Source organism: Nesoenas mayeri, assembly GCF_963082525.1.
Source record: "Nesoenas mayeri genome assembly, chromosome: 19".
Taxonomy (NCBI): Eukaryota; Metazoa; Chordata; class Aves; order Columbiformes; family Columbidae; genus Nesoenas; species Nesoenas mayeri.
Window position 1 is genome coordinate 10,173,536 of NC_137568.1, and position 17,015 is coordinate 10,190,550.

The window sequence follows — 17,015 nt, forward strand, 5'->3', positions numbered from 1 at the left end:
CTCGGGGCGATCCGGGAACTCATCCTTGCTCTGCAAATCACCGGAGGAAGATTTCTACATTCCCATCAGCAGCACAGGGTTTGCTCTTCTCCTTAGGGCCATATTCGCCATTTATTTCTGATTCAGGCCATCTGGACAAGGAGTCAGCACTATCATTTTTGTGTTCGGGCATATATATGGTTATTAAATCAGAGCACCAGCTTTTCCAGCCTCCTGGCAAGCAGCTCCCGAATTCCTGACTCCAAAGTGCCATTTATGGCGTGTTCTGGGAAGAAAGTTTACTCCTGTTTGAATATTTGGATAATACTCTAGAGAGTTTGTCCCTGGTAGAAGCCGCCATTGGAAGGTTTATGAGTTTCTCTCTGGAGAATTCAATTATTGCTGCAACAAGCACAACATCTCAAGTCCTTTCTATATTTGCATCAATACCACCCAAGGTCTGTAAGTGAAAGCATCTGTGTTCATTTTGAAAGAGTCATTCTGCAGCCTTTGAAATGCCTTCTGCTTTTACTCATCTGCTGGATCAACGTGCTGCTGCCTGGATCATTTTTGGATCAAAAAGCAATTAAAATAAAGTATCTCCTTCCCAAAGGAAAAGCGCGTGGATTGTTCTGTCCCTATTCCGATGTGCTGTGTCTGCATTAGCTCCACTTGAAGCCAAGGAGAACACCTTCATCAGCTCCTCTGGCAATTCTGGCTCTCTAGTTTATTATTTCCTGCTTATAAGAAATATTCAACAAATAGGAATCACTTCCTGCTTGAGACCTATAAGGAAGTTCACAACCTAATTTCTCTTCACATTTCAAAGTGAATTACAACCACTTCCTCTTCTGGAGAATTATGAGAACAAGTAGCTACTTTCCAAGTCCCTTTTTGGAAGGACAACTCGCTCATTGCAAACCCGCTGCCTAAAAACAATTCGCTTCACCCTGTCTCGTTTTCCAAAGGCATTTCCACACAGATTTCCACCAGCAGCTATTGTGCAATAATTACTTGCCATTATTAAGTCAAAAGCACTTACCAGTTTTCACTAATACACAGACTTGAGAGTAGAATTTCTTTTTCCATCCAACACATTGTCTGAAATCACCTGTGAAGTTTAGTGTTGAAGTTCCCATTCATAAGTTTGTCACCTTTTGACCAGTAGCTATAAATGATGAGATAGCGTCCACTAGTCCTATTGGGTTTCCAGATCTTACTACACATTCATCAACAGAACTGTTTATTGCTCTTACCCAGTTTGGCAACAATGCACTTTAAACGCTTCCAAAAATTAGAAAAAGGTAGGATGTGGTAACATAAATAACTACATTTGTGTTTTTGTTAGAGGGGTGAGAAGGAGGTAGAAATGTTTTGTCTCTCTAGATCAACACTGGTTTCTGCATCTCTCTGTATCTGCACAACTCTACCTGTGTCTCTGTATTTACACCCATTCTCTTCTCTGCCCTTTTCCCCTCAAAGTTACTCAGATTGTAGGTTGGGAAACATTGGGTCATTAAACACTTTATTACTAAAATATCCCATGTGACAGCTTGTTTACATGTGCTAGTACTAACAGGAAAGTTTGAATGCACCTATTAAAACAAGAAGATTAAGTACAGAAAAAGAGTCCTATGTGAGATGAAATGTCACCAAAAAAAAAGCATTTCTGAAAAATTCTGTGGGGAAAAAATGGCATATCATCATCATTAATCATTTGCCAGGGATGAAACTGCAGTTCACTGCTAAGTCAGCAAAATCCCACCTTCCCTTCGCACCGTGGAAATGATGCTATTACTTCAACCCGCGTTTCCTTGCGAGTGGAACAGAACCCATTCCTCACGCAGACAGCTTGGGAATTATCCTCGCAGCAGGTCGCCATAGAATTGAAATAAATGGCTGATGATATACAGAATGTTGAGTGTAAAATACATTTTTCTCCTCTCCGTGTTCTCATCAGAATACTGAGTGACAAGCTATTGTTTGGTTTCCTCGTATTTGGGTGCATGTGAAAACATCTCCGAGTTACAGAGCTGAATCAGAGCTTGATGCTGTTACACGCGGAAACGCGATGGGGGCCCTTTGGGATGTTTCTTGGGTTTTATCTCTTTCTAGATTGTATAAATAAAGATTTCTGCCTCAGCTGGAGCATTTGCTGTCATTGTTGTTTTGCAGATTTTGCTCTTCCCACCGGCAATCAGTCTGCAAAATTTTGAATATCTCTTCCAAAAAGCAATTCACATTCTTTTGAGTACATCAGAACAATTCCCTTGTGTAGGCAAATTTTCAGGCTTCAACTGTACACACACAAAAAAGGCAGAAACACTCAGACTGGAAATACAAACAAAGCACTCAAACAATGCGGAGAAAAGAACAAACCTCTCTTGTACCAACGGAACAAGAGAGCCTCTATAATTTATTTAGAGCAACATGGCATACAGGTTTGTAGGAAACAAAGTAGGTGGGTTTTGCAATGGACAACTGGAATTCCTTGCCCAGAAGAACACAGACCAGAAAATTCCCTAAATGGAAATGCTCAGAAAGGGAGAAATTGTTAGCAGAACGTATCGCCCTGGTCTCACACCCCCCCAGGTGTCCCCGTGCGCACCATTGGAGACCAATTCCTCTACCCGAGCCGCTGCCACCACCTCCATGGCCTTGGTTTGCTGCTTTAGGTAGAGAAAGTCATTTCCTGTATCACTTCCAGCTGACAACGTCACCCTCCAAAACCTGGTTTGCCTCTTTTTTCCTCATTAAAAGCTGCAGACGTAGGGTTTAAATTTGCAGATAAAAGGAATTCTGAATGTACGTCTGAAAAAGGTAGTCGTGGGAGGCGCTGGGTAGAGACTCGAACTCTTGTGGGTTACTCTGAGCAGTATTTATTGTAGAAGAGTCGCAGGAACAGCAGCGTTGGGTCACCTCCTCAGAGAGTGACAATCATACAGCAGTATAACTGGTCATTATATAGGGTTCTAACAGGTATTATGCAACTAAGCAAAATTTATCACTGTCCAGTGGAATTTTCTAAGTATTCACGATGTCCTCAGGTTCCTTCCATCCCAGTGATCTGCGGGTTCCACTTCTTCTTTCTTGTTCCATTACGGCAAGTACCGAACGAAAGGTCATCGGGTCGCAGGACTAGGTTTGTCTGAAGTTCTACCTGCCTCATTTGTTACCTATAGTTCATCAGTCTAGCACGGAGGTCAGCAGTCCTACAATAGCATCTATCAATGTCTCAACTAAAGGTACAAGATAAGCATTTCAGGTAACCACGCTTGTGGTTCTGGGTAAGGGCTATACAGAGGACAAGCTGAAACTTCAGCCTTAGCAGCTTGGCTCATCTTACTGATACAAGGCCTAAAATCCTAATTTCCTATTTTCCTACAACAACGTCTATATGCAATCTATATGCAAAGATAAGGTGTAACTACATATTATACATATTGCACTTCAATTTATCATTTTTGACAGCTGAATATCATTTATCACAGGGGCAATAAATAGTATCATGTTGCATTTGTTTTATTCTAACAAACTGATGTGAGAGGAAAACAAAATCATATCAGCTGGAATACACAGGATACTCCTTTATTTTTCTATGCCATTCTATGATGACATGTTGATGTAGAGAGAGCAAAACACCGTTTTCAATGGTATGATTTCCAATTATACCATGCCCGTCTGTGCTCTAGACAAGTGTTTACACTTTGGAAACAGTAATAATTGAAATGACAAGAGTTTGGCTGGACAAATACAACTTTAAAATACTTGTTGAATTTAGAAGGGCTGAAGAGAGAAAATGCTGAAGCACAGAACAAGCTGACATTCATTTCATAGAAACGTTTCAAAACCCAAAGTGACAGTTAACTGAAAAATGGAGTGTGGAAACCCTCCATGTCCCGCAGACACAGCACAAGGGGGGATTCTGTTTGTCAGCATTTAATGTTCATTCAACCCCCCGCTTGAATTTTCATTTTCAAACAAAACCCCAGAAACTGCCCTTTAACGACAGTAGAGGCTATTTTTGGTCTTTTAATCCCGTATTGTGGATTAAAGACTGAAAAGATTAGCAGACTAATACATATCATAACAAGGGAACATCTCCTTAGGTTGCGTTAAATTAGTCTCATGCTGCCATTCAGTTGCACAAGATACAGTGACCTGAATAGCCCCAAACTGCTATGTGCATGAAAATAAAATGCTACGGATGCTCTTTCAATGTTAATTACATGTTAAAACAGTTGTACTTCAGAAAACATATTTAAAATAAATCAGACATCTCACCCACAACGCTCTAAGGAAAATAAACAAACCGGGGCATCCCATATGCAAGTGCCGGTGGATTTCGTTCCATCCAGATGATGTGGCTGTGAGATAAGAGCCACGTGGTGGCTTTAACAAGGTTGGAACAGTGGTTAAGCCAACTGGTTCAATGGACTAACATTCAACCTGACTATGCTGTGATGTGTGTGGAAAACAGAATGACCCTCTCATTGATAACCACATATTAGGTGACGTGACGGAGAAAATGAGATAATTTTCTGCACTTTTTCAACTTGTATAATAAATATTGTGCACTCTGCAGAACGGTCGCAACCTGTTCTCGCCAAAACACCTGGATATCTTCTCTTTTCCAAACTTCTATTTATGAGAATGGCACCGATATCAGTTCTGGCAATGCTGGATCAATTACAACTCTATTTCATTCTGTTGCCAAAATACTGGCAGCATCTTTGTGTCTCCATGTGCAATGAAAAATCTCCCTGCGCAATGAATAAAGGACATCATTGCCTGATATTTGTTTTTGTTATTTTTACATGAAATTTAAAAAGAAACGCAAAACCCCAGGAAAAGCCTCATTAGATGACGATGCAGATTACAGCGCTAGAATCAAATCAAAAGTTTTGGGGATATACACGCATGTGGAGATTGTCAGAGCGGCTGAGTGGCCTCCTGGCAACCAAAATCGATAGCTACATTTTCCAAAGAACCCAATACACCAAAAATTTGCTTTAATAAAGTGAGTACTTTTAAAAGCATGGCCTTCATTTAGTTGCCTAAATAGAATTTGAGCCCTTCTGAAAAGCCGATTCCGGTTATTGATACAGGCCCCTTCAAAATCTGCTTCCTCTTAGAAAGGCTTGACCGTGGATTTATTGCTGGAGAATAGAGGCTGTCACAAAGGAAAATTAGTTTATTGATATCTCCCTGCTCTCTAATGGTCCACACTATAAAAGAACCATCCTTTGTGGTGCGCTACGAGTCTGTTAACAGGATCCAGATGCAGAATAATGCGATGTCGTGAGCATCAGACAGAAGCCACATCAACAGAGGTGCCTGTGGAAGCCTCAGCAGCACCGTGATTTTCCAGCAAAACGTCCAGCTCAATACAAAACAACCTTCCCAACTGCACTGGCCCTCAACTCACCCTCTTGTGTTTCAATATTCCAAAAGGCTCCTAAAAACCAGCTTGTAGACTTCAATGGCCTTCCCTCTGCATCCAACTTCTCATGAAAAGTTCAGTTCCGAGACTACCTTTTTAGCTTTTTCAGGCTTGTCAACAGCGAAGGGAGGAATTCCTGCTCTTGGAGTACATTTACTAAGAATACCGGATTAAAAATACATGAGGAAAAATTATAGTCAACTATTTGTGTCGATTAATCAAGATTTGTGTCAAATTCCTAATCTTGTGATTTTGTTAATTGTATATAAATTGATTCAAGTCACTTAAAAAACATCAATAAAATCCCATTAAAAAGCTGCAGATGAAAGCGATGACAAGACCTGGTGAAGGTTTTGGTCTAGACCATAAGGGAGATGAGTATCTACTTTTTGATTACACTGTGCTGGAGCTGAATCACAAAGAAGGTGGATTTATTAATCTGGAACAGGCTGGACCTCTGCCCAGAAAGAATTTGACAGATAATATCCACAGGTTAATAGAGATCATAGGATCTGTCTGGGTTGAAGCTGTCGATTTATTAGGCGATACCGACAGCATCTCCGACAGAGCCAAAGAGCACGGATTCTCGGATGCTTTTAGACATATGCACTTTTCAATGAAGTTTTTAATGTGGATGAATATCCCAAACAGCTTTTTGATTATTGATCCTCTTATCCACCATTCGGGAAAGCCAAAGAACAGCAGTAAATAAATCTCATGTTGGCTGGGCTTTCTGATAGCATTATGGCAACATGCCACGGATGGTGAAGGCAATTTAAGAGCGTTCTTGTTCACCCGGAGAAATCCTTTATTGGGAGGGATGGAGTCACCCTGGGGTGGAAAGGAGCGAGGATTGCTCTGCTGGATCACAAAGTGCTAAAATGCTGCTGACAAGTTTGATGTATTGAAAGTGTCAAGTGTGTTCCTTGCATCAGACCCTCACCAGGTCTGAATTCCCTCCAGCTTGCCAACATGACAACCCAAGGCAATATACATCTATTCTATATATAAATAAGGCCAGATGATGCTCCCAAGGGAAAGTAGAAAAGCAATGATAAAGGGAATCTTGAAAACTTCATTTCAAGCTTGATGGGAGAAGAGCACCAGCTTGTGCTTTCGGAGCTCCCATTAGGGTGGCTGGCTGCCTTGGCCTTCAATAGCGTTGTGGATCTCTACACCTGCACCGAGGGAAAAGGCAAAAAGGTGGGACAAGGCAAAATAGGGTGAGAAGATCGGTGGCTCCACACTGCACTTTCATGTCAACACTTCAAAAATCATCCCTTGCAAAGCTGTTCACTGCAGACTCAAACTCTCACAGAGAATCATTTGCCCCCAAGGCTTCGTAATTTAACATTTTCAATAAAGAAATATAGCGCGGGATTTTTGAGACAGAGTTTTGATGAATTGATCTGAGGAACAGACTGTTTAACGATATTTGGGTCACAGTAAAACTGTGAGAGAGAGTCTCTGGGTTTTCTGTGCAGGAAATGTGAAGGCGGAGAGGAGGAAGCAGCTTCAGAATGCTCTTTTCTCATAGCAAAGGAGACATTGAATTGTAGCTTGTAGATAGGAAGGACCATCGGGGAGGAAAGGTTTGGGGACAGAGGGCAGCAGGAACCTCTTTAAATGGCTTTGCTATTCAAGGAAAGTAATGTCATGTTTAGCTGATGGTATAAAATAACAATTATAGAAGTGAAATCACCTTTCCTTACCTGTACTGCCTGTTATCTGCACAAAGCGCACACAGCTGTGCTTTCTGTCTCTTTTTTCCATGCATTCGCGTTTTCTCCCAGTGTTTGGTGTTCACCCACTTTGGGAAAACCCCTCAGAGGTGCTCAGCATGATGGTCAGTACAGGATTGGGTACTTTCCTACTGCACTTGCATGGATACTTAAGACAATTTAAGGTCTAAGACTAAATTATTTCACTAAATTCAGAAAAAACCCACCGTGGAACATCAGTAACTAGGACTGCAGTTCACCCCTAAAACATGCTATTAAGTGAAAACAATCTTTTAAAGAATCATATAGACACAGTTTATGCCACTAAGACATTCTTTCAGGTTAATAACAGTTACTGTGTATTTACTTCCAACATGTCCAAACACATTAAATGTAAAATAATTCACTGCAAATGGATGTTGGCTTCTGGCTGACTGAATATTTTGCTAATAATTAGTGTATACATCTAAATTGTGTATACAATTCTACATTAAGTACGAAACAGCTAATATTTAGGAAGTAGGAATAGTTTCAACTTGTCCAGAACTGAAAGCAATTATTCTCCTTTAAGGCTTCTTATTTCTTATCTCTTCAGTACAACGCAGCACTCGCTTCACTATTGGATGTATTGAGTAGAGGCGATAGAAATGTTTGTGCAGTGCATAAATGAACTTTGAACAAATATTAATAGAAGTATCTTGGCCATACAAAGGACAACGATTGGACCTGAGACTCAGCCCTGGCTCCTGCAGAAGGACTCTGATACATCATTGGCCACCTGATCATCACCTCTTCATTCTCAGAGGGAGGAACGGGTGTCCCCATGAAAACACAGGGATTGATGTGAAGCAAAAAGAGCAGCGTGAAGGAAGCTGGAACCTGAATGTCTTATCACACTCCTGTTGATTTGAGGAATACCTGCATTTTGAACTGGTTGCGTCGTGCATTTTTTGGTTGAAGAACAGTCATAAAATCTTGAGAATGATGGGTAACGCAGACCCAGCCCTCACTGTCTGGAAGGACAGACTGCCAGAAAGCCTGTGGCGGGGTCGGAGGTGCGACGTATCCTACAACATCAGGAAAACGCCGGCATCGAGTAGAGAAGCAGACAGATTAGAGGGAGGGCACAGGTCTGGCTCATTAGCTGGGGAACCTCTACCCCGCACTGACCTCCAGTCCACCCAGTTCTGGCAAACTTTCTGCATAATTTCTCCAGGATAGACCAATTGCTGTCTGGAATCTTTGTCTGCCTTCTTATTATCTTCTGTCCTGATTATTACCATGTCTTTTCCTCTAGTCATGACAGCTCCAGTTGACCCTCAGTGTCAATGAAGAATGTCGCTGCATAGACTGGTTTTCATCATCATTTTTCTTTTAGCACCCCTCTAGTGTTTTTTTTTTTTTTACTCCTTCTCTTCCATATGACATTTTTACCTTCACTTTTAAGGCTTTTGCTGGCTCACCCTCTTCCTCGCTCTTATTCCTCACTGAAGCCACTCTGATCAGTGATGCCAGTCTCCATCATTTAATTGCCATCTTTTCCAACATGCACTCTTGGTCCTGCTGTGCTGCTCCGAATAATTTTTATCAGGGCAACACCGCTTTTGCAAAAACAGTTTGTTCAGATCCTTCCTGCATATCCTCCTTTTAGGTTACGTTAACACAAAAACGGGTAACAATTAGACTGATACTTTGCATACCATGCTGGTCAACATCATCGCAGGGTGTTCTTGCACCACTTCCTGTGCTTGCAGCCACCGTTTCTTTCCTTAGAATATAATACTATTTGTGGCAGAGCCAGTCTCCTATGTGGTCACTGATGAAACAAAGTCCTGCTTCATGATTTGGTTTATAGGAACTATACTAATAAATAGCACATGTGCTAAAGGAGTGGGCTGGATTTGATGGAAAAATCAGATTATATATATATATATATATATATAATTGCATACTACCACCAAATACAGACAGAACTAAGTTGGTTTGCTTATGCTCTGCCAAGGTGAATCCATACAATAATAATCACGTTTTCTCCAGCTACTGGAAAAGACACAGTTATTTGTAAAACACATTCTAATGTTTCCTATTGCAGAGTAGCAGGTTTTCAAAAAGAATCACAATATTGGTGGTGATTATGCAGTTGTGCGAGATGTATACTTAAACGTTCATTTTCCTTCCAGTTTCACAAGCAATTATTCAATTTTACTTTCAATCTTAAAAGCAGTAAACTTATCACGCCCAAAAATCTATAGAAAAACAACGTGCACATCAACTGAACCATTTTCCCTCCTCTTCTTAAAGCGGCATAGAAAGCTTTTCCGTTCCCATTTGTATCTGTATGGTATATGGTACAGGACATTCTGCCATCTGCTGAGCACAGGGAGAAACGCTCAGCTGGTCAGCGTTGAAATGGATAAAACTGTGCCCATCTATTGCTGTGCTATTTTAAATACAGAGAAGAATGTAATCAAAACAGCAGGAAGGATTGAAAGCAGAGGCAGGAGAGTTCATTACGGCATTGCTGTGTGTTGGGGAGGGGAAAGGCACTTGGGACATTTTGTAGAGAAAAAGAAGAGGGAAAAGCCAGGCTGTGACAAATGGAAAAAGAATCAGATGTAAATACAGAAAATGAAGTCCACTTCTTTCTGTTGATTTAGCAGCGGTACTTTGCCCTCTGGCACTGTGTATTTGGTAAATATTTTGAGTAGGACATTCACAGCATTTTCTTTCTGAGAAGAATAGCATGTTCCTAACTATTTAATGTTGTGGCTAAAACGTGTGTTTTAAATGCAAACAGAGAAACGTCAAAAACACAAGAATCAACAAGCTATTTAGGATCAGAGCAGTAAGAGTTTGACATAACCTGGCTTCTCATTAGAGCTTCAAATGTCCCTCACTCCCCCTCACAGGCTGTGAGTCAGCGGGGAAGGAGGATACTTAGATTAGAAACACCGAACTGTGGAACAATGATCACACAAATGTTATTTTGGTGGCACTTCAGATGCTCCTGCAGTTAAAATCTGCTAAACTGGGAGTGATCGGGACCTCAGCTGGTAGCTGTGGAGTTTTGACTTGCTGACCCCAAATCTCAGCACCAAACCAAGTTGTTATACCACCCAAAAATATGATTTAAGTTTGACGCCCTTGTCATGAATAAGCTCAACCCAGAATCATTATTCCACTTTTCCTGCAAGGCTGGCACTGTGAGCCCTGCCGCTGCTGCTTTTAGTTATCTGTTAATTGAAAGATGCCGATTGACAACCTGAATCTGATTGAACAGGCCCCGAAACGTGAATTTCAGGGCATATCATCATCTAGAGCAAACTGGCATGAAGTTGGCATCACTGGAGGCGTATGACAAAACCAATGTCACTCCAACGCTAATGATTTTGCCTTGAAAAGATTGTTGTAACTCTGGTCCATAGAAACATACACACTCGAGTGATAAACAACAGCTTCTTAGCGACAGTTCAATTATTTGGTCCAATATCCTACTCCAAACAGCCTCAACCTCCAAAGATGCTGAGAAGATAATATTGTGTTGTCAAAAACATCGGTCCCAACAGGAGCTGCTCTGCAGAACCAACCGGAGAGGAGACGTTCTCAGCAGAGATCACCATTTCAATCCCCGCTTTATGTACCAACGCAACATGTGATGGTTGTTTCATCCTCTATTACAAACAACACAAGGGACCTTTTATCTTCTGTTTACTGGGATGGGAATAAATACAAAGAGTTAATATATAACCATCCTTTTGTGGATGCCTTTATTTGCGAGAGAACAGCCCTGGACCCAGGGTCACTCGGGCTCGTGGACCGGCCGTGATGTTCCCCCTGGCGCTGGTCGCGGTTGCTTTGAGCCACTGTGCTCTGGCAGCAAGAGGTAAGTGCTTCCACTTTCTACGGTGTGAATGAGGGAAGATGGAGAAAGGAACCACAGGACTTTAAACCTTCAGACAACTCTCCATCATCCCGCTCACTCTTCTCCTCCTCTCCCCATGCCAAGGACTCTGGGCACTGTTCTGCGTTCTCTTTCCATCCATTTGCTGTGCGTTTCTGCAGCACAAGCTTTGTGTCACTCTGTTGTGTCGCCACAATATCAGCGGGAGCGTCTCTCCGTGTCCTTTGCAGGACACGCTCCGCACCCTCCGCTCCCCCTTCCCCTCTTCTTCTCACTCTCCGGGTGATGGGTCAATATGTTAAAGCTGTTTTGCAATCAGAACTGCCTAATGTAACAGAGCGTTTGCCCCACCGAACCGAAAAATTGGGGAAACCAAAGAAAACGAAATTTAATTGCAAAAAAACAAAACCCAAAACCTCATTCCAGGCTGACCCCGGCAAACTAATTTGGGTTAAAAGTGGAACGCAATAATTTGCTTCTAAGTCACTCTCACCCTCTTTTGTCCAAGATAATTTACCATAATTGACTCAATTGGCAGAACACCTTCACAAATGCATTTTGAAGCAAAAGTATAATGAAGTGACACAAAAATCTAATACTTATAAGTAACCAAGAGCTGCCTCAATAAGTTCTGTACCTATAGATTACAGAAAGACCGTTTAGCTCCATACAGGAACATACTATAGCTAGTGATCATACAGAAACCTGTGCTTCCAGTTGAGAAATAAGAACAACTCCAACTTTCTGCCCAATTTCTTGTTAAGCGTCTCCTTTCCTCCAGTCTGTCCCAGGCCACCAGAAGTGCTATTTGCCACGATTAACGTCGACAAGAGAGCGTATGATGTGGGTGAGGAAATAGAATATACCTGTCGGCCCGGGTTCGTCCCCAATAACGGCCAGAGGAAATACACCTGCCTCCCGACGGGCCGCTGGCCCCTCAACACGCTCCTGTGCCTGCGTAAGTAAAACCAAGTCTATCCTACTCCTAGACCCAGCCCAGCAGCACTTACGCTGTAATGACGCATACTGCTGGATAACACCTGCGTTTATTGTATTCTGCATCGTTCGTGTTTGGCATTTGAATGCGTAGAAGTTATTTTCCTTAGGTAACCAAATGCCAAAAATTATTTCATTGCAACAACTTTGAAACTACTATATTTTGATAGGATGTAGAAAATGTACTTATGAAATGTAGCACATAGGAGAGGAAAAACGCGAGAGATGCCAGGACCCCTTTATGATCAGCTCAGTTCCATTCTCCTAGATTCATGCCTCATGAAATAACTTTATCCTTTTTAAAAAAATCTTTAATTAACAGCAAAGAGATGTCCCAGACCCGGACTCTTGCAAAATGGAAAAATTGAAGCTATAGACAGCCACTATCAGAGCTCTATAAGTTTTTCATGTGACCCAGGGTAAGTGTTCCCTTCCTCATGCCGTTAAACGAATAATTTAAACCATAGCCTTACATGCCAGTATCACCCGCTGCAATATTGCCAGAGAACCTAGAAAACTGCACATAGAGCCCAACCCATTTCCAAAAGTTTAAAAAAGCATATCTAGTGATCATCCTCGGTTCAGTTTTGGCTATAACATCCTGGAGCTTTGCTGCTCCAAAGCAACATCTTCCAGAAGCCATCAAAATAGAGATTTTTATACAGAGATTTATTCTGGACTGCTTTCCTCTGCTTTTTAAATCCTCTTACACCATGGCGAGATGAAATCCTACAGCAGAGAGAAGATAATCGCCATCTCAGTTGTTACACTGTTGGGCTCTGGAGACTGAAAATGTTGTCTCTCTGCTTTTCCAAGCTCAGCAAATGAAAACAGGAGGTTAATCCTGACTTGGTCCCTGGAGCGAATGCACTTTTACTCAAGGCTACTTGCTAGTTTGGGAAATGATAACACATTTATAGAAAAACAGTTATGGCAAATACAGAGAAATATTTGATACTAATATACAAATAATTTTCCTTGGATAATTAATTAACAAACAATGCTTACCTAGGAAGGTCATAGGTAAGACAGAGCCTAGAGCTCACTGAAGAGCATCAGCAGCCCCCACTACCTCCTTCTTCCATAAAAGAGGGGTAAAATAAGGAGGAAATAAATTAAACTACAACACCAAATGTAGGAAATTATCAGCAAATTATTTAATTTTGCTAATTATAATTTACTGGTTTTCAGCTGTGTGATATTGAAATGATAAGATACAGGACGAAGATTTCTTTAAAACTCAGAGTAGGTGCTAACAATATAAGTGCAGAGGATGGCAGAGAAGCATTTAGAGGGCATATGGAAATTAAATTGGGTTGTCTAGCGTGAAAATAAAATAATGCATCTCAGCGCCTTTTTAGTTTTTTAGAGTGCTGAGTTCTTTGCGATAGTTTGATCCTAATTGTCATAATTAGATAGGAACTCCTCCCAAAAACCCACAACATTCACATTAACAATCAGAGATCAATGCTCACTACTCACATATAGCCAGAGTATTAACCAGTTGTAGAAATGAATATATAGGATAGACTTTACAGTTGAAAAAGCAACACATCTAATTGTATCAAGCCCTTTGTCTGGATGCTTGCAATACTCAAATATTAGCAATTTCTCATATTTGAATCTAAACTTCCTTTGGGGTCAGTAAGTGCTGGAACTGGAGAAGGATCCAGAGCTGGACTCTTGAGTCTGTTTATCAGGACTGGTAATCTTTCCTGCAAAGAACAGCTTGATTCGTTTCCATGTTCACTGAGCTTTCTGATAACCAGATCTTTCTGTTTCCAGTTACAACCTCGTTGGGACAAGAACGAGCCAATGCATGGCAGATGGAAAGTGGAGCGGAACTTTTCCACAGTGTCAAGGTAGGTGTTTAAATATCAAAAAACCTACTCTATTGTTCTCCTTATTACAGAAGGATTCCTTTACATTGATCAGAATTACGTATACTGTTACTAGGAGGCCTCCTATAGTGCCATGTGAGAAATAATTAGGAAAACCAAGAAGAACCCTGTATGTTTGGGGTTAAATGTGTGGGTTCTAGTTTTAGAGAAATACAGTTTAAAGGACTGTACAAAAGGCCAGGATCAGGGATGTTATTTACAGCTGGAGGTAAGACGCTTATCCACTCAAATTCATGTGTATAGAAAGGAGATATCGTCGTGCCTTTGCAACTGTTATACGTGTGTTTGCTATAACCTGCCCTGCATGAACACGTCACTGAAAAAGCAATACACTGCAAAATATTGCCCCAAAAATATAGCAAAAATCATGGATTACATACTCTAAGGCTCCTGAGACTTTTAATCTGACTTCTTTTTGTTTCGTTAGCTAAGCTTCCTTAAATGATAGTGTGGATTAACTTGGTTGTAAGCACGTCACTCCTGTGATTCTACTAATAATTCGCTCTTTAAGCTTTAACTTCTATGAATGCTTTTCTAGTTGTTACTTGCGCGCCTCCCTCGATTCCTGAATTTGGAGTCCTTTCCTACCGTCGCTTGAAACCTGGAAATGTTTCTCATTTCCTGGACACGATAGTTTTTGAGTGTGTGCCACCTATGGCACTTTTTGGGAATGAGACGGCCACCTGCATGGCCAACGGGAACTGGAGCAGCATTCCCGAGTGCAAGGGTGAGTAACGTCCTTTTATCAACCTGCAAATATTCCCTAGAATCCAATATATTAAACTATACGAACAACCTTAATATTTTTTTTGGTAACAATTGTTATTGCAAACATATAGCAGAATTAATCTGAAAGTCAGACTCGAGGATGCAAGGTGATTGCTGACAAGATTGCGCACAACGTGGAACGGATGAAATATTTGCTGCAGGTATAAAGGTTATTTAAACAAGACATAGTTCATGGTGGGGGATCAGAGAATGGCGGACGTTTTATTCTAAGTGCTAGGATCAATCTCAGAAGTAGGCAAGTTTACCCTCAGTCCAGAGAACTTCACTGTTTTCAGTGAAACTATGTCACATTTAAATAGTTTTCTGATATAACTACAGATTGCAAGAGATGTGTATGTAAAACAAGTAATATTTATTTATTGTTTTTTTTAAAACAATCTTTCTTCTGTCTACGTTTGGTTTTGCAACAGGATGAAACGAACAACCACAAAGTTTTATTTTGAAGTATGTCGTGTTGTTTGGAGCCGCAAAACACTGACCAAGCTTTGGTTTTGGTTTTGTGCCACAGTTGTCACCTGCCCCACTCCAACGGGAATAGAAAACGGATTCATAGAGTTTGCCGTCCGTAGAATGTATCACTACAACGAGAGCGTCAGCTTCGGCTGCCAGCCCAGCTATGTGCTGGATGGACACAAACATTCCCGCTGTGAGAAGACTGGAAACTGGTCCACCAAGCCAATCTGTAGAGGTACACACACCCCAGCTGTTGGAAACCATCCATCAGGTTGAATTTCCCTCTGATCGTTAGTGAGCTATTACAGCTTCGTGCAAAAGAAAACTGAAATCGTAATTTCAAGGCCCTGAGAATCTAAGACAACTCCCTGCATTGAGTGTTGTGTGACATGATGTAACTGAGCAGACTTCAATAATCAGCCACGTAACTTCTTTTTGTCTGAGTATTTCCTTTCTTGTTCCTATTTAATATAATTAGAAATGTTACTGAGGCTGGATTTTCGCTGGGAACTTTTGACCCATACTTAGGGTTCTGAATTTCCTCAGCATTGTAATACCAGCGGAAGTTTTATACTATCTATATGGGCCACACCATTTTTCATTCCCAAACAGCACTTACACAGATTTCTGATGGGATCTAACGTGCTCACTTTTCAAAACAGAGTTCTAATTATCCTTATGTGTTGCTTATAACCGGACTGTTCCACAGGACCGTGTAAAATACCCGTTAAGAAAGCTGTAGTATTATACAACGGCGAGAAGAAGAGGGTTCAGAACGACCTTAAGGAAGGCATTCGGCACGGTGAAACCGTCTCCTTCTTCTGTAAGAATAAAGAAAAGTCCTGTGCCTACACGGTGCCTGCGCAGTGTGTGGACGGCAACCTCACCCTGCCCGCCTGCTTCAAAGGTAGGACCACAACGCTGCCTCTGGTGGTGGAGTAACAACTACTATGGTTGGGGGGCAATGCCATCATTCATCCTCAAGCCTTATTTGACTGGCTAATTCATGTGCCTTGTGCTAAAGTTATTGGGTATTTAGGAAGAAATGGCCTGAGATAAGGAAAGAATGCACAGCAGGGTTTTTTCAGATCCATCAGAGCCCCGCTTGAATCCCTGTTCTGTTCTTCAAGGTGTTCTTTAGAGGTGGCCTGGCCCAAAAAAAACACTGTCTGTAAAATACCCTGGGATTTCATGAATCCTTGGATCAGTGTTGTCTACGGGGGAAGAAATCCTGCACGCTGCTGCAGCCCTGACAACCTGATGCATTCACTCCCGTTCTGGTGAATTATTCCCACGTTGGGCTCATCAGTAACAAAGTGGTTCTGATGCTGGACCAAGAGCGTTCAAAAGCAGCTGGCAGTTGTAGTGAGGAATTGATGTTGGGGGAACCGGTTCACAGGCACACAGGCTTTCAGAAGAGATAAATAGACTCAATACTGAAGTCTGTTAGCAAGAGGAAATGCTTTGCATTTGTTTTATCAACATTTATTGCGTAGTATATTCCTTGTAAGTTTTGTTTTCACTTGTAAGGGAAGGAAGAAGCACAGCCCATGCATGATGAAAACGTCTTTCCTCACATTTGGCTTCTGATGGAGGTAGCTTAGCTTTCGTTAAAATAGAAATTAAAATAGTGGATTTCTTCTAGCATTTTTACTATGATGCAAAGATTGATTGCTCACCTTACCAGCTTCCATGGGACATATTATTTTCAACTACCACATTTCAAAAATTTAACTCAAGTTCTTCGCTTGTTGCCAACAGAACGTGGCTTTCTTTCAACGCTTATGAAGAAGGACCCATCAGACATGAAACCATGTGAAGATCAAGCGTGA

General features: G+C 41.3%; 1 protein-coding gene across 1 annotated transcript; it reads left to right on the top strand.

Moving 5' to 3' along the window:
* Positions 1 to 10,968: 10,968 nt before the first annotated feature.
* APOH (apolipoprotein H) lies at positions 10,969 to 17,015 on the top strand (the record flags this gene model as incomplete). The annotated part of the gene is made up of 8 exons (XM_080356696.1): positions 10,969 to 11,026; positions 11,826 to 12,002; positions 12,363 to 12,459; positions 13,826 to 13,902; positions 14,480 to 14,668; positions 15,239 to 15,418; positions 15,893 to 16,090; positions 16,945 to 17,015. The coding sequence occupies 8 exons, from the start codon at positions 10,969 to 10,971 to the stop codon at positions 17,013 to 17,015; spliced, it is 1,047 nt and encodes a 348-aa protein (XP_080212822.1).